The 20677-nt window shown below is 39.9% G+C and overlaps 3 protein-coding genes across 6 annotated transcripts; 1 reads left to right on the forward strand and 2 right to left on the reverse strand.

Moving 5' to 3' along the window:
• Nucleotides 1–4422: 4422 nt before the first annotated feature.
• Nucleotides 4423–8411, reverse strand: LOC116262058 (uncharacterized). 3 transcript variants are annotated; one of them, XR_004174407.2, is made up of 4 exons: nucleotides 8233–8411; nucleotides 6115–8109; nucleotides 5721–5806; nucleotides 4423–4841 (listed from the first exon to the last, which is right to left on the reverse strand). XR_004174407.2 is itself a non-coding variant. In XM_031641087.2 (2 exons), exons 1-2 carry the CDS (start codon nucleotides 7872–7874, stop codon nucleotides 5800–5802), a joined length of 1767 nt encoding a protein of 588 aa, XP_031496947.1. In that variant the 5' UTR covers nucleotides 7875–8411; the 3' UTR covers nucleotides 5547–5799. The 3 variants fall into 3 exon arrangements, 1 of the variants encoding a protein (XP_031496947.1); XR_004174408.2 differs by having other exon boundaries at nucleotides 4423–4767; nucleotides 6115–8411; XM_031641087.2 differs by lacking the exon at nucleotides 4423–4841 and having other exon boundaries at nucleotides 5547–5806; nucleotides 6115–8411.
• Nucleotides 8412–9200: 789 nt separating this feature from the next.
• LOC116265622 (protein trichome birefringence-like 36) lies at nucleotides 9201–11778 on the reverse strand. 2 transcript variants are annotated; one of them, XM_050080579.1, is made up of 6 exons: nucleotides 11369–11778; nucleotides 10955–11126; nucleotides 10527–10708; nucleotides 10185–10232; nucleotides 9841–9999; nucleotides 9201–9678 (listed from the first exon to the last, which is right to left on the reverse strand). In XM_050080579.1, exons 1-6 carry the CDS (start codon nucleotides 11731–11733, stop codon nucleotides 9372–9374), a joined length of 1233 nt encoding a protein of 410 aa, XP_049936536.1. In that variant the 5' UTR covers nucleotides 11734–11778; the 3' UTR covers nucleotides 9201–9371. The 2 variants fall into 2 exon arrangements, with proteins under 2 accessions (XP_049936536.1, XP_031502221.1); XM_031646361.2 differs by lacking the exon at nucleotides 10185–10232 and having other exon boundaries at nucleotides 11369–11771.
• Nucleotides 11779–14155: 2377 nt separating this feature from the next.
• LOC116246404 (diphosphomevalonate decarboxylase MVD2, peroxisomal-like) lies at nucleotides 14156–20445 on the forward strand. Its single transcript, XM_031618271.2, has 10 exons — nucleotides 14156–14598; nucleotides 15494–15692; nucleotides 16490–16553; nucleotides 16755–16818; nucleotides 16904–16984; nucleotides 17530–17616; nucleotides 18156–18313; nucleotides 18455–18503; nucleotides 19494–19618; nucleotides 20043–20445. The coding sequence occupies exons 1-10, from the start codon at nucleotides 14383–14385 to the stop codon at nucleotides 20260–20262; spliced, it is 1263 nt and encodes a 420-aa protein (XP_031474131.1). The 5' UTR covers nucleotides 14156–14382; the 3' UTR covers nucleotides 20263–20445.
• Nucleotides 20446–20677: the final 232 nt, after the last annotated feature.

A 20677-nucleotide genomic window follows, 5' to 3' on the forward strand; every position in this document is an offset into this window, starting at 1 on the left:
GGTGTCGTCCAAACAAATTTGATAGAAAAGAAGGCATGGCATGCTTTTTTTTTTTTTTAAGGGAAAAAGATAGAAACTAAAGGGAAAGAAAACAAATGAATTGAAGGGAAAACTAGAGAAATCTCAACCTGCATTGAACGGATTAGATTAATACAACTCTTATGTCTAAATACATGAAGAAGACATTAAACTAAAAGCATGGTAATATTTTATTGACTATGACAATAACTGAAAAGTGGATGCCATCTTAACAATATTCTTGAACAGTATAATTAACAAAATTCAATAGATTCATCCTAATTTTTTTAAATTAGGCGATAGACATCAGATTTAAAAGTTTAAAACCAAATTGTTCCAATGGATAGGGTCTACTGTGCTTCCAGCTGTTTCATCACTCGAAAATATGCAATAAATTAAATTCAATTAAATAAAAACATTGAAGGTTCAACTATTGAATGATATGTAATCACTTCTTCCTAGTTTCATTTATGTAACTGTCTACGCGTATCCATGGTCACTGCAACTATTATTTTCTTCTTTTAACCTTCTCGTTGTTTGTGATTGCAATAGCTGATGGTGTAAATGTCAAATCTGATACATGCAAGCTTCTCATAAGGTCGACACGGTCTCTGGAAGTTGCGGCTCGCACCCATGTCTGACTTATGAGCCCATCTTGGTCCTTTCAAGCTTGGAGACTGAGTAAACCTGAGTCCAGTCAAAGCACCTCGGTCTTATATCTAATCTACACTTGCACCCGGTGAAGCCACGTCGGCCCATTGTTTTTTTACCTCAATCTAGTTTCGGGCTTAGCGTGAGCTGCAGACCGAAACTTACGACTCGATAAACAATAGGCCGGTCCACGATCACGAGGGAGGCAGTGTTCTGGACTAGGTGTTCCGAACCTCGGGTCATACCGCCTCTAGGCCGAGAAAAACCTGGCCCGGAACTGATAAGCTGGCCTGACTCGATTAAGTCCGTTTAGAATTATTTTTTTAATAATATATATTTATTATTAACAAATATATTTTATCTTAAAAAAATATTTTATAATTAAAAGATTGTTTTTTATTTTTAAACGGGTCGAACCGAGCTCGGGCTGAGACCGGAGCTGACCAGCCCAATGCCCACCTTTAACTAGGACACATGGTATTTTAATTAATAGTGAACATTGGATCGAGCCGAACCGGCCCGATAGCCGGGTCTCGGTCTGGGCCCAGCCCGATAGCCTCGGTCTCGGTTTGGGCCCAGTTCATTTAAAAATAAGAAATAAAATTTTAATTATAAAATAATTTTTTAAAATATAAAATATATTTGTTAATAATAAATATATATTATTAAATAAAAAATTAAAAAAATATTTTTTAATTTTAAACAAACCGAATCGAGCTGACCCGAGCGGGGGCCTGGGCCAGGTTTTTTCCAGGCCGGGCTCGGACACCCAGGCCTAATCTTAGTTTAATAATTTTCAATATTATTACGAAAAAAACGAGTGATCAATCGAGCGATGGACTGCGCCCGTCCGCCCCGGGTCGTACTCGGGATCCTCAGGACATATCGTTCTTGCAGTTCCCGAACCGAAAAGGCTATTACCGTTTCATTTTTGTTTCCTTCTTCAAAGCCGACCATGTCAGCGCGGGTCCCGCGTCATTTCATCCATCCATCTGACGAGGCTTTTCTGTCTACGTGGCAAGGTGGCCGAGCTCCAACAAGGATGGACTTGATGGCGTGGCAGGAAGGGGAGATCGGTGCGCAAGAGGAAAGCGCATGACACTACACGTGGCACGAGGCCATGCCACCTATAACAGGCGTCGGAGCAGAGAGAGTGGCAGCGACTTGCTCGTCAATGGCTGCGGACGGAGAGGGAATTAGGGTTTACTGCTCCGGTGCCGGCTCGAACTCGGGCATTCTCCTGGCGAGCTCCGGCGAGGTGCGAAGCCATCTTCCTCGGATAAAACATTCGGAGCCGCCGGATGCGGTGGCAGAGAGGTCGATGACTCTGGAGGACGATCCTTTTAGTAGTGTTGGACGGGATCCAACGGTGAAGAGGGAGCTGGATGCTGCTCAGGCACTTGCAGAGTTTGCGTAGCTTGCGCTGATGGCGAGCAAGGGGCTGGACTGTACACTGCTGCCCAGTGGTGAAACCACGTTTAAGGAGTTGCGCACCACGTTTCATTTGTGCCCCCTTTGTTGAGGCTGGTGCCTCTCTGAACCCATCAATGTAAAAGTGAACCCATCAATTTCAATTCCCCACTCACTCTTTCTCACATGTTTTATTTCCTACGTTTTCCGGAGTTAAATCTTTCATTTCACACACAAGCACCCATTTCTTGTCTGTCCAGTAAAAAGTTTTTTTTTTTTTTTTTGTGATAGTAAATTTCAAATGCACGCCTTTTTTTCCTTGCTTTGTTCCTTTCCTAGCATTCTATTTGAAAAAAAAAAGTTTTATTGATAACATTCTAACATAGGGTATAATTACGTATATTATTATTTTTTTATTTATTTTCTTAACAATGTTGTTTGTTTTACAATTTTTTTTAAAAATTTTAATGTGTATTGGTGCCCCTCTAACTTCTGGTTTTGCCACTGACTCGGGGATTTGTCCTGCCTGAAATTTCTCTTGGCGTATATATATATATATATATATAGGAACAGCTATATATATATATATATATATTTTATGTACTTCCTCTTGTATGAGAATGAAAGACTGCGGCCTAGTGTAAAACATTTTTTTTTTTCTAACGTACTGCTTTCTTATCAAGGTTTCTTCTGTTGGACATGAAGAACGGTATAGATAACATAGATAACAGAAGACTTCATAAAACTTTTAAGTAGTTTTTTATATGCAATTGGTGAGTGACAATAATAATTAACTAACCCATGAGGAAGAATAGCGAGCCTCTATTGTCAAAAATAAGAGGTGAATATGAATAATTGAAAACCAAAATGACAATAATAATTGCATATGAAGTTATTCTATTGTTGACGGCAAGGTATGCAGCAACTTAAATGGTGGTAGCCGTTAATTTGTCTAGTACTTTTCATTATAGAAGGTATATTTGTTCATGAGAACTTTTAATTGCTTTGAATTTTCTCCATGTTTTTCAAATTGCTTTTTGGTAAGGGTGGGGCCCGGTCTGTTTAAAAATAAAAATTATTTTTTTAATTATAAAATAATTTTTAAATATAAAATAAATTTGTTAATAATAAAAATATATTATTAAAACAATAAAATTAAAAAAATTATTTTTTAATCCTAAACAGGCGGGACATAGTTTTTGGGTACCTTCTTATATTGTTCCATACACATGCATTTTAATAAACACTTATGGTTTGTTAGTGGCAAGTTGTTAAAAAAGTTATAATTGAGAAGACTTCTGATATATTGAGTATCTGCATTGTGTCCTTGAAACAGGCTCATTGCTTCAACAAACCACAGGCTCTTTCTGAGCACCGGGCCGGGCTGGGAAAAACCTGGCCTTGGCTTGGCTCGATTCAGCCCGTTTATGATTAAAAAATATTTGTTAATAATATATATTTATTATTAACAAATATATTTTATATTTAAAAAATTTATTTTATAATTAAAAAATTATTTTTTATTTTTAAACGGGTCGGACGGGGCCCGGGCCGAGACCCGGGCTATCGGGCCGGCTCGGCCGATACCCACCCTTAATCTTCGGCCGGTGGGTTTTTGCCAGGAGGCTCCTCATCCCTTTCTCTGCACGAGATGTGGGTGGGCGTCCTGTGGGTACCAGGATATGTATCGGCTTTTGGATCCATCGGAGTACCGGATAATGCCTGTGGCAAGTGGCGGGATGCAATGCTGGCTGCCAAAACCCAAAATACTGCAGCAGTACTCAAAAAGTTTTGTAAATACTAGATGTTAACAATGCTGTAAATAGATGCTTTTAATTTTCTTTCCCTAATTTTTAACCAATATCTCCAAGTATGTGAGTAATTTGATGGCCTCTAAGATCAAAAAATCTTAGATTATTGGCTTTAGATGTAGCCTTTCGTAACGAACCTAGGGTAGGAGACTTGTTCCCCACCCTGCCTCTCCGAGCCATGGATACGCCCTCATGTCTCCTCAATTAACAGACAAAATTTCATTTGAATGATGACTAAATTCATCATAATTTTGTTGTTATAAGACATGACTATGTCATAAGTCTAAGGAGTGCAACATAACCGGTAAGATTGACGAGCCTGGGAAAGTTCAATTAAACTACAAATTGTAACAGTGCGATATTTTAATTGACTTGTGTAAGACGGATTCACCTATAGTCCAAAGCAGTCCTAGATTGTGTTCACCTGAAATCATGATTACATCATGAGAGAGAGAGAGAGAGAGAGAGAGAGAGAGAGAGGAACTTCTGATACAATGTCCGAATAAGTCCTTTCCTATTTAGAAAATCAAAATTTTATCACTAAGTAATTTGATCTAAAATATGTTGCCCTGAAATAAACATGAAAGATCACATCTACATTGAACCAAAAAGCAGAAAATCGCTTATGCTTTTTCTGTTACTTGGCACGGGATCTAACTAAAAGTCACTAATGCACTTTCTCTCTAACACAGCATCCCAGCATCCCGCAATTTTCAGTCCCACCGGACTCGAAGAACAAATTACAGTTCTTTAGTATGCCCTTATTTCAGCATCGCGAACTTCACAGCCACGACATCAAGCAAAATTTCCTGTGTAGCACGTCATTATAAAACTTGCATCGAACGATCATCTTTCAGCTGCTTCCCATGAAGATCAACTTGAATGCAACGATAAACAACAAAGGTTTAGTCCAGTATCTTGCAAGCCTCATTTTCCTCCTTTCACGTGAATCTGACGTGGAGGAAATGATAGAACAGAGGTTAGCACAAGTTTCTGAATTGGTCCTCAGGAGAAATGAATGGAACGTATTACAACATGTAATCTAACCAAATGGCCTACCCGAATAAAAGACGAACTTCAATGAAACTGAGGGCAATAAATGTTTGTTTGCTCTAGACAATAATAGCAATACACCAAAGAAAAAAGAACGACGACTCGCTAACAATATCCACTTCATAGATCCCCTCATGGCAACCTTCGGAAAAATCCCCTTCATCAGACACCCGGCTCACAATGAAATACTGCAACTTAGCACTAGAGGATCCAACATACGAAGAGAATACCAAAACCACTTAAGGCAAAAAGATTATATCAAACTGATTCAACTGCACTGCCACCCAAAGCGTGGAGCCCAGGACTTCTTATAGGAGCAGGAAACAATGAAATTGATGTTTTGGTGTTACATTTACAGTACAAGGACGATCAGGGAATGGTTTAAATGCAAGCAATAAAATGTGCAAGTAAATAAGTTTTCCAGAAACATTAAATCCCCGGACCTAGGTACTAGTGTACATGTTCCTTCTAAACAATAAACAAACAAGCAGAACAAATGTCAGTTGCTAGCTTATAACTCGGTGAGCTTCTCAGAATCCAGCTAGCTGCTAATCCGGCAGAACCAACTACTATTTACTATTTTTCCGAGTAACCATTCAATAATAAATTCAAATAGGACATGCGTTACTCATATTTCAAGATGTTGAAAATTCAAAATTAAAGAGAAAAGATAAGCCTGATAGTCATCAATTTTATACATTTTAAGCCTTTAAGTACAACAGAATACTTCAAATCTAGATGTCTGCACAGCAGGCAACTTGTTCCAAACTTTCTCACCATTGGGCATGCGCAGTTGGACAGCCTTTTTTTCAACATAAACTGGAAAAAGCTGACGTCATGATCTTGACCATAACGATCAATCCCTGAACAACAGACAAAGCAAGAAGTTACTACTAACAAACAACAAAGCCACCAAGAAAATAAGTTACCAAGGTAGAAACATATTAGAAGATAACTGAAGAGATAAGCCGCTCCAGAAAAGAAACGGGGTAGGGGGCAGATGCTGAGGATGAGATCCAGTAAATAAATCATAAGGTACACAAAGAACAATGTCCAATCGAGTAAGACCATTATCTACCTAAACCGCAAAAGCTTAGAGAAGAAAAAATTATAAGCTTTTGCAGTTTAGGTACACAATAATGACAATCGGGTGAAAATGATAATGTCATACCAGTACTTGATCATTCCATCCCAGCCGCATGTAGCAACTTTACTTTGCTCCAATGGATGCCATTCGCAACCGATACACACACCCTCATGACATTTGAGAGTTCGGAAGACCTTGCAACTCTTCCAGTCCCAAAACCAGCATTTGCCTTCCCCATCTCCAGACATCACAAACCTTCCATCGGGTGAGAAATTGACCTGACAGGCATACCCAGCAACAATATGCCCAGCGAACCTCTTCTTCTTGTTCAACTGAAACCGCTCTCTTGTGCTATATATCAGAATCTGATTGTCCAAGCTCTGAGCAGCAAGCCAGTTACCATTTGGATGAAGTGAGATGGATGGCATTGAATGCATGTGAGGCTCACTGATATACTTTATGACAACCGGGATTCCAAATTCCCAAACTCTCAGGGATTTATCATCACTGGAAGTAACAAATCTTCTGTTGTTATCGACAAAGGTAATGGTGTTAACAGCACCAAGGTGCTGATCATATTCTTGAGTGATCTCTCCAGAATTCATATCCCACTGAACAATCTTCTTATCGCTCATTCCAGCAAGAAGCACGTTCTGCTTGTCTTCATCAGGATTGAGCTTAACCACATACGGAATTTTACCAGTAGAAAATGTGGAGATCACCTTTCCCGTCTCTGTATCCCACAACTTGATGTTCTTGTCATAACCAGCACTCAGAAACTTTGTACCATCATTCGAGAAAGTGATATCTCGGACCGCCTTCGCATGGCCCATGTAAGTTCTCATGCATTTACCAGAGTTGAACACATCCCAAATCTTCACTTTTGTATCCATACCAGCTGAGAGAAGAAGATGCCCATGTTTCGGGAAGAATCTGATGGCTGCAACACCCTTGGTGTGCCCACTCCAAGTATGCACCCACCTCTTCGGAATGTAACAATGGTCGTTTGTAGCCTTGGCATCCTTAGGAGGAAGGATCCAGGACCTCCCCTGATAGTCCCGTTCTTCTTTCCCGTGAAAGGTGCTCTTTTCCGTGACTTCCGTGATACCACTCTTCTCCCTCTCAGCTGCTGCTTTCTTCTGAGCGTGCTCCTCGGCGTATTTCTTCTGCTCCTCCGTAAGTTCAGTCTGAACCTCATCTTTCTTCCCCGCCCAAGGGCTCTTCCGATTTTTCAAAAGCCATTCTTGAGTCTCTGGGTTGTCAACTTCAGGACCCAAATCTTCCTTCTCGCCCTCTTCCTCATTCTTCTGCAACTCCGTCTTCCTCCTCTTCTTCTGTTCATTCTTCGGGACGTTGTACACAGACAGGCCACTGTTCTTCTGAAGCGCATCTAAATCGCCAATATACTCGCTTCCCACATACCCCGACGGGTCCGCAGCATAGCCATACTTGTGAAACGTGTTATACTGCTCATCAAAGAGAAAGGGCTCGATCGACGCGTTCTCCACGAACCCCAATTTGTGGTTTCTCATCCCCTCAGCAACCCCATCTTTGGCATACGGGTGCGAGGGGCCATAGATGGGCGCCCAGAGTTGATCGAAGGTCGGGTTGAACGAAACCAGATGCTGAACGGGATCGATGGGTTTCTCAACATTACGGGAAAGGTTAGGATCGGCGACCCCTAGTGCGACCACAGCGTCGTCTACCTGGGGAGCGGAGCTCTTAGAGGGCAACTCCAACCTCATCGGCGAAGAATCCGGCGAAGAGGGCTGCGAACCGGAACCAGACGGCCGTTCCGGACTAGATTCTTCACTGTTCTCTTGGTAATTTTGTATCAGATCCATGGCTGCCCAGAGAAAGCACAAAAGACGACCGACGACAAAACGTATAATCAAAAGAGAAGTTGCCCAAAAGGGAATCCGAGCTCTTCCGTGAAACCACCAAGGGAAAACCAACCGAACATCACAACAGAAAAACTAAACGAAGAAATCAAACGGAATCGTCGTAATAATACAAACGTTCTCCATACAAGTAAAAAATGATTTCTTTTGAACAAGACGGTTGACGTACTTTTTTCGCCTGATGGAAGAAGAAGAAAGAGGTCGCTCAGGATGGTGATAAGAAGAAGAAGAAGAAAAATACAGTGGACAAAGAAGACGCTTCCAAGATAGAGAGAAAGAGAGAGAGAGAGAGGCGGCTCACCGTCATCCGGCGATGTATGACGAAGCGTATCGTTCGCAGACAAAAACCCTAAAGTTTCCCGGTTCGAATAATAATTTCCTTGTTCCCCCCTTGTTGTCTCTGAGCGCTGGAGAGGAGATGACTCGACTAGCTGATGCCCCGAGACTCAGAACGACTCGGACGGCGGGGTTTCTTCTTCCTCCGAAAAGCAAATGTAGCCAGAGCCCGCCTTATCCAACAAAAAGCTTCTCCAAACTCGGATCCTCAACCGAATCGCTTTCGTCCATTTCAATTGATCCTAAAACTCGGAAACAAAGTATGAATAAATATAAATAAACGGTGTTGTTATAATTGCATAAATTATTCTTTCAAATTTTCGAACAGCCAAGACATATGAAATCCAATTTTAATAGAATTCCAATTACAAATACTCGCTATATATATATATATATATACACGGATCGGATCGGCATCACCTCTGTTTTCGCCTGCATTCCGAGTCGATTTTTTTTATCCAGCCCCTCATATGGTACCTGACTCAGCCCTAGGGATTAATTGCAAAATTTTCTGTGTAATTGTATTTGTAAATCAAATTTTAAACATCCCCCAAAAAACTTATATATGATGCAGAACCCATAAGTACATGGTCAACTAAAACTGGATGTTCATGTCTTTAAGCATTTAGAAGTAAATTGAACAGACCAAAAAGTTTTAGTTTTTATAATTTGTTCAACGACCCTGATTCATTGTAGAAGTAAATTAAAATATAGAGTTTGACACCAAAGCTGGAAAATCAAATTTACCAAGTTTATTTGGCAGTAGATGGCACTTGTTTATAAGGAGAAGATACTGTGATTTGGTTTGCCTTTCCAAATATCATGTTCAGTAAAATTGCTGAAATATGCTGACCAATTTCCAGATTTGGAATCAGTGTTATGTATAACTGATACTAAGCATCATTGATCTTCATTTCTACATTTATATTCATATTGCTCATGTAAATTAGATGTATATATATATCTGAACCAAGTACAAACCAAATACAAGAAGTGCTAAGCTACAGAATGCTATGGCTGTTTGTCACAAATTTATTCGCAGTAGCAGACACGAAAGCTTCTTAGACAAAAGGCGCTGGTTGACAGAGGAAACTCCTGAACAGATCAACCTAATAAATATGCGTACAACATTTCATTCCATATGTCAGGCACACCAGGCAGGCACCAATGGCTGCAATCCAGGCCATGGAGGTTAACGTGCTGTCTTTCTTCCTCACTCAGCACGTGAGTGTATAGCGAAGGATGCCCATCTCGGCGCAGCGCCGACATCGTGGAGATCTCTTGGAGATGTACTGGAAACCTCATCGTCTTCATCACTTGTTGTTGCACTAGGAGTTCTACTGGCAAGCGATGCCGCGGCTGGAACTTCTGCAAGGGTTTCTGCTGGTGGTAGCATTTGCCTCCATCTCTCCTGCGGCTCAGAAACTCACAATGATCACGGTCACGGTAAAAATTGAGTCACTGGAAGCTGTAGTTTCTTCTTAGCATTACATGACCATACAATTTAATGACACGACAGTAAGGACTTCAATCTTACCCTCAGAGAGAGAGAGAGAGAGAGAGAGAGGAATACCCATTATGAAAAGGGGAGAAGCTTCTGAAAATGACTCGATTTCTTTCAGGGTTGAGGTTCAAGTCTACCCATCTAGCCCATGTGGAGAGACCCTTCTGGTATGCGACCATTGGGTTCAGGCTGGTGTAGGCTTTGTTCCCTTCCATCATAACGTCCCATCTGCAAAAGAGAGAGATTACAGAGGGCTGGCCTACTCTTCTGGATAGACATGAATAGAAACAGTTCAAATTCCGAAAGAAAGTAGTTCTTGATGTCAAAATTTGTCTACATAATCAATTCTTCTTCTATAGAAAGTAGGGATGTGTGCAGTTTGCACCCAAAACACAACGTCTAAAGAGTCCAACCTACTCTTATTTTCCCAATCATATTTAGATTCCGATTCAGTCATAAACCTGTCAAACATGAGATTTAATTAACATCAACCACCACATGTGAAAAGCATATTGTTCAAAAGAGAATGTGAGCACCCATCTCGAGTTCAGAGCTCCTTTTAATCCAAATTTCAGGAAAAATTTTGCCAATCACAATTATGCAGTTTTGATTCGTTTAAAAGAAAACTGTAAAAAACAGAGATTTGGGGTCACCATTTTGATGAAGCTCTCGACATGGCTTATATATAAAGAAGCACGGTTAGAGAGACCAAAATTTACTGTTCAATGTGTGAAAAGCAGTCTTTCCAGGCTTACGATTTCCATTTGCCGGTGTGTATCCACCAGTGAGCTGAGTCGAACACGAGAATGTCCACTCCCCTCCAGTATCGTGCATTTTCTTCAATGGAATCTAAGTGCAGTATCCTCCTATTTCCTGGTCCAACCTTCAGCTCCACAAGAAAGGGAGCCCAGAAAAATTCAATCGATGCTTCAAAATCCTGCAACCAATCGTTTTGTCAAAGAATATGACAAGAAGCTTATGGACTTGAAGAAAAACTCTCATACGCTTGATAGAAAATTTTCTTATGCCATACAGACAAAAATTTTCATATGCAGAAATTTTTCCCTGCAACGTTTTCCTTTCACATGAGATTATGCCAAATATGCAACAGAAATCGACTTCTATGACACGGAAACACTAAATATGGTTCGGACTCATGGAAGAGAGAAGGGTGAAGACGTACCAAGGCATGAAAAGCCATAGAGGGGCCATGGAAGGTCAGGGTCTTTCTGCTCTTGGGTAGAACTGCCTCAACCATGCAGACCAATGATTCCCATTGGCTTCTCATGATAGAGTCTCCAACGAACATGATCCTTTTCCTCCTCATCCTTCCAAGAAAATCCAATGAATTGAACCTGAACCAAGAAAGCAAATGAGACGTATCATCCATGATTCACCATCAGTTCAGAATGCAATCGCCTGCAAAATTTATTCTGCATGAGCTATACATGGGTTGCATGCTCAAACTCTGGTCCAAATGCATCTCATGTTAGTTTTGTCGCAGGCTTCCATCTCCCTCTCTCTCCCTCTAATAATGCAAGTGCAGAGCAACAAAACCATCTGCAGGAGTACAGCTAACACTGGACAAGTTACATACCTAGGGATAGAGCAGCTGCTTGGTTTCCACTTCCATCTTTGATAATCGGAATCTGGCCGCCCGTTTCGCCAACAATTCACTTTGGAGCTAAGGTAATTGCAACTTGGATAGTACAATGGGTATGAAGGATCATAGACCCATTTCCCAATTGACAGGTCACACCTTTGTCTGTAGTTTTGGCTATTCATCACCACATTAGCGTCTCCTTCTTTTGCCGCCTCCTCCTCATCCAACCAAGAGCCTGCCAAGAGACTGTGGCTGAGTTGAAGACTTTCTCCATGAGAGCTTCTTAAAGCGATGAAGGAGAAGCAGAGCAATAAGAGAAGGAAGATAGAGGAGAAACATGGAGCGGGGATGTCACCCATTTTTGAATGCAGGTGTGGGGTAGCAACTCAGCCAATATAAGAGCTTAAGAGGTTGAGGGGCCTGGTAAAAGTAAGCCCTAGTTTTGCTATCTCATGGTTCCTTGATCACCTTTCCTTGCAGTGCCTTTCCAAAGTCCTCCTAGACTTACGGGCATTTTGATTTTGACAGATGCATCTCTGCCTAAACACGACAGGCCAAATTACTCTTGCCTTTTTACATTTAAGGCAGATCCATTTTTTTCTTAGAATTAACTATGACCAGCAGCTTATCATAATTTGTTTGTTGCAAAATAGCTATTGAATTGGAAAGTATACATTTACATCATATGATCTAACTTCTAAGTTCCTCTCTTGACTAAGAAGATTCTACCAGAGAAAACAGTATTCTGTATCTGCAAATTTACCCGCAGTCACCCAATTGAAACTGGCAAGCAAAGGGCGATGGTGGAAATGAATATGTTGTTTGATTATAAGGCGGGGACATAGAAAAAACCCAAAAACAAGTAATAAGAATTCAACCTAGTTGAAACGGTTGAAGAAGACCTCATATTCTGACCATACATCAAAAAGAGACATGGTAATAATGAAGGGGAAAAAGATGATGACTTTCTTCCCTTTTCTTTCCAGGCCTAACTAATTGATAGGCGTGGACATCAATGGCAGTTACTTGGGCATTTTAATGGAGATTGCTGAATTTATGCAAGGAGTTATGGCTTGAGTCACGGGAACATGGGTCAGGTTGGTGCTTATGATGCTTGGCACTCAAAATTGTCTGGCTTTTCTCTTCACTGTGATTGCCACGGCCATCATATCTCTCTCCCCCTTTCTTGCAGGTAAACAGTAAGGCTAAATAAAGTTCAGTAGCGTGAAGATTCAGGCAGCACGAACCAAGCACCATAATGGCCCTTGCATCATGAAACTGGAATGGAATAAATTTCTTGGTGACATCCGGTATGAATATGTTCCCACTGAATTGGAAGCACTTGCTGTTTAGAAAAAATCAAGTGCTCTCGACAGGTGATCTTTTTTATCATAGTCATAACATTATCATTTTCACAGTTCAGACAGTGAGGTTTTTTTCAGCTACAATATATCGAGGAAAAATACGTAAATTTTAAAAAAATCTCAAAAATTAAGAAAAAATAAAATGAATGAGAAACTAACAAGACCATGCTTTTTATTCCAAAAGAGAAAAGGAATCTTAACTGTTACGCATCCTGTTTCTAGTGTGTTCTTAAGGCTAAGGAACCTATACTGTTTCCATTCGTAGATAACAAGACGGGTAGGATTGAATTACAATCAGGCTTGCCTTAGAAGTCTTGATTAAGCTTGGTCTAATCTCATTCTCGTTTATAAAACATATCTCAAACATAGATTTAAGATCTTGAATATAAATTGGTAATTGACATGTAGTTAGATTCTATTTAGTTGGTAGTTGGATTACATTTGATGCAGTACATGCAGACTATACTTCTGAGTTCTGTCACAAGCTTTGCACCGGCTTCAGATGTTGGCCATTTGCAAGATTATGTGCAAACATCATGATTTATCATCACATTGTTATGCGCAAAGTAGAATGTCACGTTCACGAGATGTGGTTTAAACAAGATGTTTGATAAGAACAATATTATGTTTTTATACTATAAATGATTATGAAACAACAACATGGTTTATCGTTAGAAAAAAAAAAAAACGCATATTTTTTGAAACTAGATTATATTGCTTTTGGTATTAAAAGCAACAACTTGATTCCTAAAATGAAGTTTTTGACAACTGGGTATGAGGCCATTGATAAGGCCCGACAAGAAGCCACGTGGATTGGATCGAGGTCAAGCACGTGAATTGAGTACAGATCCAACTCGGATCTACTTTCGTCATTTTCGTTGAAGAGGGAACTGCCATAACACGTGGTCCAAAGATCCGGGGCTCACTGATCCAACTAGGAAATAGATCCGTTTCCGTTCTGGACACATATTTCTAATTTCCAAATTTACAACGAAATTTGTTTATTTTGCTTTCTGTATTGTTAAAATCAAAGGTGTTTCATTATGTAAAATCAAAGGTGTTTCGTTATGTTATGCTTTAAAATCAAATTATCGTCATTTTCACGTGATAAACTGATGAAGGCTTGGTGCCTTAGGCCGATATTTTGCAACTAATTGTGAAATTTAAATTAAAGCGATTTGAAAGAGATGGATCTGGATTTGGATCGAGGTGGACTCTGCCAGTGGACTACCAAGTGAGTTGGACGGCATTGCTGCTTTCGAGCATTAACAGACCACGTGGAGTCGGCAATTGTGCAGATCCAAGTCCAAATCCAAACTTAATTCCGGTGGGCCACGAGATTTGGACCCGACTCCACGAACAGAACAACCGAATCGGACCTTTTTAAAATGCCTTTTCCGCCAACATCGCCCAAGAACGAAACGCACGGTAAAAGAGCGAAATCTCTCTCTCTTTCTCTCTCTCTATCTTTCTGTGTGCCAGTGGGGGGAGGACTAGTTCCGATCTGTCTTCCATTTTTTCGGCATTTCCTGGTTTGTCCTGGAATCCGAGAAAAACAAAGGAAGAACGAGATAAAGGAAGGGAGGATTTCTGGTTTCGGGATTTTGGATTTGTTTTTCTGGTGGTTTTTGTTGGGCAGGAAAGATGGGAGTGGGAACGGAGAGCTGGGTGGTGATGGCGACGGCGAGATCTCCGACCAACATAGCGGTGATAAAGTACTGGGGTAAGAGGGACGAGTCGCTCATCCTGCCAATTAACGACAGCATCAGCGTAACGCTCGACCCTGACCATCTCTGCACCACCACCACTGTTGCCGCCAGCCCCGCGTTCGACTCAGATCGCATGTGGCTCAACGGCAAGGTTCCTACTTTCCTTACTTTGGTTTTCCGCCTTATTTTTATTCGTCGCCGTTGTCATCAGTATCTTTCTTTCTTTCTCGTGATTTGGCTTTTTATGACGTTTTCATTCGAGCAGATCGTTGTAGTACTTTATGATCCAGTGGTTACTCTTTCTCTGTCTTTCTGTTTTTTGATTTTTTTTTTTTTTGAAAATGTTTTGTGACGTGGCTGTTTTGGCTCATCGTTTACGAATGTAGCAGCCATTCTTTTTTCGAGTCTCGAAGGAATCTTTCCTTTTTTGGTTACGAAAGTGATAGGTACTTTGTGTTCCGTTGTTTTAAATGATGTTTCGAAGCTGGAGTTTAAATACTTATCTGTTCTAAGAGAATTTGGTTAGTCAAAACCTTTCAGTTTTAATCTCATAGAGTTCTAGACATTTTGTTTTGTTATACTTTTTATTTTCAGTAACGATCATTATTGTATACCTTGTTTAAAATGGTATTACGATGGTTTTTGTGATCTTAATGACTATCATAATTTTCTTATGGAATATTGTTGTAATTGAGTATGTCCATAAGTTTGATCAATAACTTTCGTTCTTTTCTTGTCCTATGGTTTTGTTTCGTACATTTTTTTCCCGATAACAGAGAATCCACTCACCCAACAGTGTAAATTTGTAAATTTCGAGATAGAGGCTCCTTGAACCCCGTAACCTTTACCTCGGACAATCATACTCGGTTCTGTGAGCAGGGCTGACTTCCTGTTTCATTAGCGAACAAAAATCCCATTTTCCCAAAAGAATGCCATGTTTCTCTCGTAAAGTTTTTCTTTTACTGGTTTGTTAACCATGTGGATTGAAGCACTTGCTCTCTCATTTTGTTTTTTGTCTTTTGTTTCTTCTTTCTTGGGTAGAGCAGGAGATCTCTCTTTCTGGAGGAAGATTCCAAGCCTGTCTCAGGGAAATTCGCAAACGTGCACATGACGTCACAGATGAGAAGAAGGGACTTCGTATTAGTAAAGAAGATTGGCAGAATATCCATGTCCACATCGCTTCTTATAACAATTTCCCTACTGCGGCCGGATTAGCTTCCTCAGCTGCGGGCTTTGCATGCTTAGGTAAAAAGGGGACCATAGTCTGACTCTTCACTTTGTAAATTATTTTGTTAAAGGTTTGATGCTTGACCTGTGCTTGAGTAGTTTGAATTCTACCTATCGCTTACACTATCAGCATCAATCTCCACATATTTTTACTTCTGCAGTCAAACACAACTGCCTGTCGCTTGATACTTTGAGTTATTATCAATTACTTAGTTAGTGTTGGATGATTTAGTGTTCCTTTATAAGTAGTTTGGCTTGATCCTAGTTAATATGACATTGCACAGACACACACAAATACATGGACATGCATTAAGACAGGTATGCGTCAACCTCTGTTTCGGTAGTTTGAATTTTACCATTTCTGACATCATCATTCTTCTGCATGTATTTACACTCTTGCAGACAAGTACATGACTGACGTTTTAATTTCTGAACCAGTTCGCCAGGCTGGATGCTTTAGTTTTTCTCTTCTGTTATTTGTATTGAAACCCATTTATATAATATGACAAACAAATAGACAAACATGCATGGATCAGATCAAAATTTTGGTACTAGAATGTGCCAGCCTTTCCTCTATGCTATGTCTTCTGGATATGTTGACCAGATTTATCACACAAATCTGAATAAACATTGAAAGAAATTATAGACTAGGACATCAAAAAAGAGCTTGACCTTTTTCCTGTTAATTGCAATTTATGTTTGTATTCATGTATTGTGATACTTTCACCATCTAATTCTATAAAATTGTATAAATAAGATTCCTTTTTTGGTAACAATAATTTGCACATGTCTAACCTGGTCTTGTTGATCTGTAGTTTTTTCTCTTGCAAAGCTAATGAATGTCTCTGAAGAATATGGGGCGCTCTCTGCAATTGCAAGGTTTGTCATGATAGATATGTGCATCCCATGACAACATAAACATGCAGATGTACAGCATTGGAGTGTGCAATTTGCCACTTCCTTGTAACATCACTGGATAGCATGCATAGACAATTTCGGTTGAACATATCATTCAGTTGTGCCGTTGTAAGCTATGTTTCCCCCCTTGTAACTTCACATGTGGATTGGTTTGCCTTACAGGCAAGGTTCTGGAAGTGCTTGTCGAAGTCTCTATGGTGGATTTGTCAAGTGGGTGATGGGCAATGTAAGTTTTATGGTTCAAGTCCGCTATATATTCAGTCTTGGTTGTTATAAGTCAATCTTTTAACATTATATTTTTTTTCTTCAAGGATTCATCAGGAAGTGATAGCATTGCTGTACAGCTGGTCAATGAAGCTCATTGGAGTGACCTTGTTATTCTTATTGCAGTGGTAGATTTCCGCTTGCACCTTAGACCAAACATAGATGAGAAGACTGTGATTTCTGTTTTCTGTTTTAGTTTTACATTTATGTCTCATCTATAAGCTTTGCACTTAGTTGGTTTTGCTTTGTTTTTCTTACTGTTCTGTTGCTACCCATTTTATTCTAAATCTAGAAAAGAGGAAAGATGATTTTGGAGAAAAGGAAAGGGGAAGTGGGATATGTTCTGTTCTCGAAGTGTAGAGGTCTGTATTAGGATTTAGTTCAAATGAAAAGATGTGTAAAGACCATAGCTAGTAGAGCAGTTTACTAATGCAGTAAAACCTGGGCTGACATGAGCATAACTTGAGTCGCATTGACAAATAATCTCACAGAGAAACTTATTCCGCAACAGTAATTTGTGCATCATAGAGACCATAATGCTGACTTTTTTTTATACAAGGAAGCCATAAGGTGGAGTTTGTGCACCTGTGACGGTCATCCAGATAACTAGTTTTCTGGAGACTTGTATGTTGTCACTGATCTTCAGATTCTTATAATTCTATCCATGCTGCAGGTAAGTTCCCGTCAAAAGGAGACAAGTAGTACTACTGGAATGCGTGAAAGTGTTGAAACAAGTCCACTGTTGCATCACCGATCAAAGGTAAAAATTTAACTAGTTATGGATGCTTTCCTGAAATTCTGTGGTATAATATACAAGGGACTTGCATAATATTTTCTAGAATATTGAATTTTTCTGATGTTAAGGTGGGAAGTAGATTTTCTATTAATTTATCCTGTCATGTATCGTTTTCCAATGCTTATATACTGCTTAGTGAAGAATAAACCCTGCTACATACAACATTACTTGGTGAATGTACAGTCACATGGGTTTAATTCATGCAAATTTATTTTATTTGTATGGATTTAGCAAATCAGAACGAGATGCTGCTTATTGCCATTTGTTTGGATGAAAACTGAACTGTATTTGTGAAAGTGATTATTTGTTTTGTCTGATGCGAAATACCTGATTTCATAGGATAAATTCTTGTTAGTTTTAGAATTTTAAAAGCCTTTTTGCCTAAGTAGTTTGTCATTCACAGGTTGTAGTTCCTAGCTTTTCATAGGATTAAACCATTTCTAGATTCTAGTTAGTTTTAGAATTTTAAAAGTTTTTTTGCCTAAGTAGTTTGTCATTCACAGGTTGTAGTTCCTAGCCGCATAGTGCAAATGGAAGAAGCTATAAGAAGCCGTGATTTTGCATCTTTTGCAAGTCTAACTTGTGCAGATAGCAATCAGTTTCATGCTGTCTGCTTGGACACATCCCCCCCAATCTTCTACATGAATGACACGTCACATAGGCATGTTCCTATACTCTGTCTTCTTCTTCTTCTAAATACTTTGGCTGGGGCATTGAAGTATCCTTTTCTTTTCAATAAATTCTTGTCTTGATAATTTTGGACTCATTTTGCACTGAACCAAAAGGTGTTTTGTGATTTTAGGATAATCAGCTGCATTGAAAGATGGAACAAGCTTAAAGGTACCCCACAGGTTTGTATGCCCCTAATCTGCAGTAATTCTTAGTAATTTCATCTGTGAGAAATAAGAATAAGCTGCCTTTCTCACGATTCTATTCAATCAGTTAAATTGATGAGTCTGAGGTCAGATTTTAAATCTGGTGCTGATTTTGAGCATCAGGTCACATGTGGCTCCGAAGTATGGCCTTTTTGGTTTAATGGGTCCATGAAAACTGTTCTTAGCAGATTTCAGTTTAAAATCATTAGGTCCAATAAGAACAGTCATCACCTTGATCAGGTTTAAGTGTCTATAGGGTGCTCTTTGTTTGATGTTCTGAAAAATTTATTCACTGATTCATATGGGTTCACCTAGATGTATGATGTCCAGAAAAAGGGAAAAGAAAAAGGTCCGACCCCTGTTGGACTGGCCTTTTCTTCATTTCAGACTAACAGCATTATGGAGAATGAGTTTGGCCTTGGTGAATTTTACCAGTCTTGAGTTGCCACTGTACTTGAAGAATAGACTTCCGAGATTGGATGAAAATGTGTCAAGCTCAGTAAGTTAGACTCAAGAAGTGAAGTCCAGGGGAAGGTATAGGTGGTCTCCTAACTTGAAGATGGGACTGAGAGTTTCTATGGAAGCATCGTGTGGTTGTGGCCGGGAAGTTTTTGGGTCTATCACTCTATATTATCATCTTAACATGGAGCAAAGGAAATTTTACTGAGGTGATGGCAATGTGAGCTGTCTTAGTTAGGCACTGGACATAACCCCTACTAGAGCCCATGTGATGGTCCAAGAGGCTCCAAACAATGTCTCATCAATTGACATGGAATGACTTTTGTTTTTTAGATGGATTAACATGTTTGTCAGTTTGCATATTGATATATTGTTACTCAAGTTTCCTGTTGTATCTCATATGCTTTTCGGTTTACAATTTTGGAGTATTTTTGTCATATACTTATATTATCGAAATCTTAAAGCTGCTTGTCTGCATCGGTTGACAAAGATGGTAAATTGTGGCAGGTAGCATATACTTTTGATGCTGGTCCAAATGCAGTGATGATTGCTCCAAACAGAAAAACTGCTACCGATCTTCTTTGTAGGATGCTCTATTACTTCCCTCCATCTCCAGATACAGAATTGTCCAGGTATGCTAGCTCAGCTTCATTTATTGATGCATGTCAAGCAGTGTGTAACTTGGGAAATTTAAGTGTTCAAGCTGGTGTGCTGTTGGGACCATGTCTAGATGCACCTGACGATTTTAGTTACATAGGTTAGGTTGTGGTAGTCTTCCTATTGCAGCTTAAACGTAATGAGCTAAAGAATGCAACTATACCTGTAAGTGTGGGGTAGAATTAGGATGTTAGTGGGTGCTCTAAAATGTCCTTATATATTTGGCAACACTAGTTTGGTGTTAATGGATTTGATTGCTCTGTGACAACCCTTTCCATGCCGATATCATGGGTTATTGGTTCATGTTAGTTGGTGAGGGTTGTGGGTGCCTACTATCCTCGGCACTGGGTACGTTACAAATGCACATGTATTTTAACTGTTGCCATGCTTTTTCTCCAGTTACATATTGGGCGACAAAACCATTCTGCAAGAAGCAGGTCTGAAATCGATGGGAGATGTGGAAGCTCTTCCACCACCGCCTGAGATGGCAGACAAGCTTACTTCTAGAGTCAGTGGGGAGGTTAGCTACTTCATCTGCACGAAGCCTGGCCAAGGACCTGTACTACTAGCTGATGAAAACGAATCACTTTTGCATCCTCAAACAGGTCTGCCAAAGTGATGCCAGCCTCATCAAGTACCGTGTTAACTGCTGCTGTGTGCCGTCTTCAATTAGTAGCTAAGTCCAAAGCCTATTAAGTTTCGACTGTCTGTAATTGTATTTCAGGACAGATTTTTGTTGTCATATACTTTGTATCTCCCTGCTAATCTTACATGGATGGCTTGCTGGTTGCAACTGTGAACACTTTTTTTGCGGCCTTCCTTTCTGCAACTGAAGTTTTGTGGTAGTTCTGAATTACAGAAAGCTTGGTCTGGGAAATACTAACAACTTCCAGTTTGTCTTCGTATAAGTCTTGATGAATAGTTGGTTGGACATCAACTGGCTTGATTAAGTGCATGAGAAGCCACCTGGTGACCTGGGCCTGAGCCATGGCCTGGTGATGATCTGACCAAACTCATACTGGGCCTTGGCCATC

This window comes from Nymphaea colorata, chromosome 1, assembly GCF_008831285.2.
Source record: "Nymphaea colorata isolate Beijing-Zhang1983 chromosome 1, ASM883128v2, whole genome shotgun sequence".
Lineage (NCBI taxonomy): Eukaryota > Viridiplantae > Streptophyta > Magnoliopsida > Nymphaeales > Nymphaeaceae > Nymphaea > Nymphaea colorata.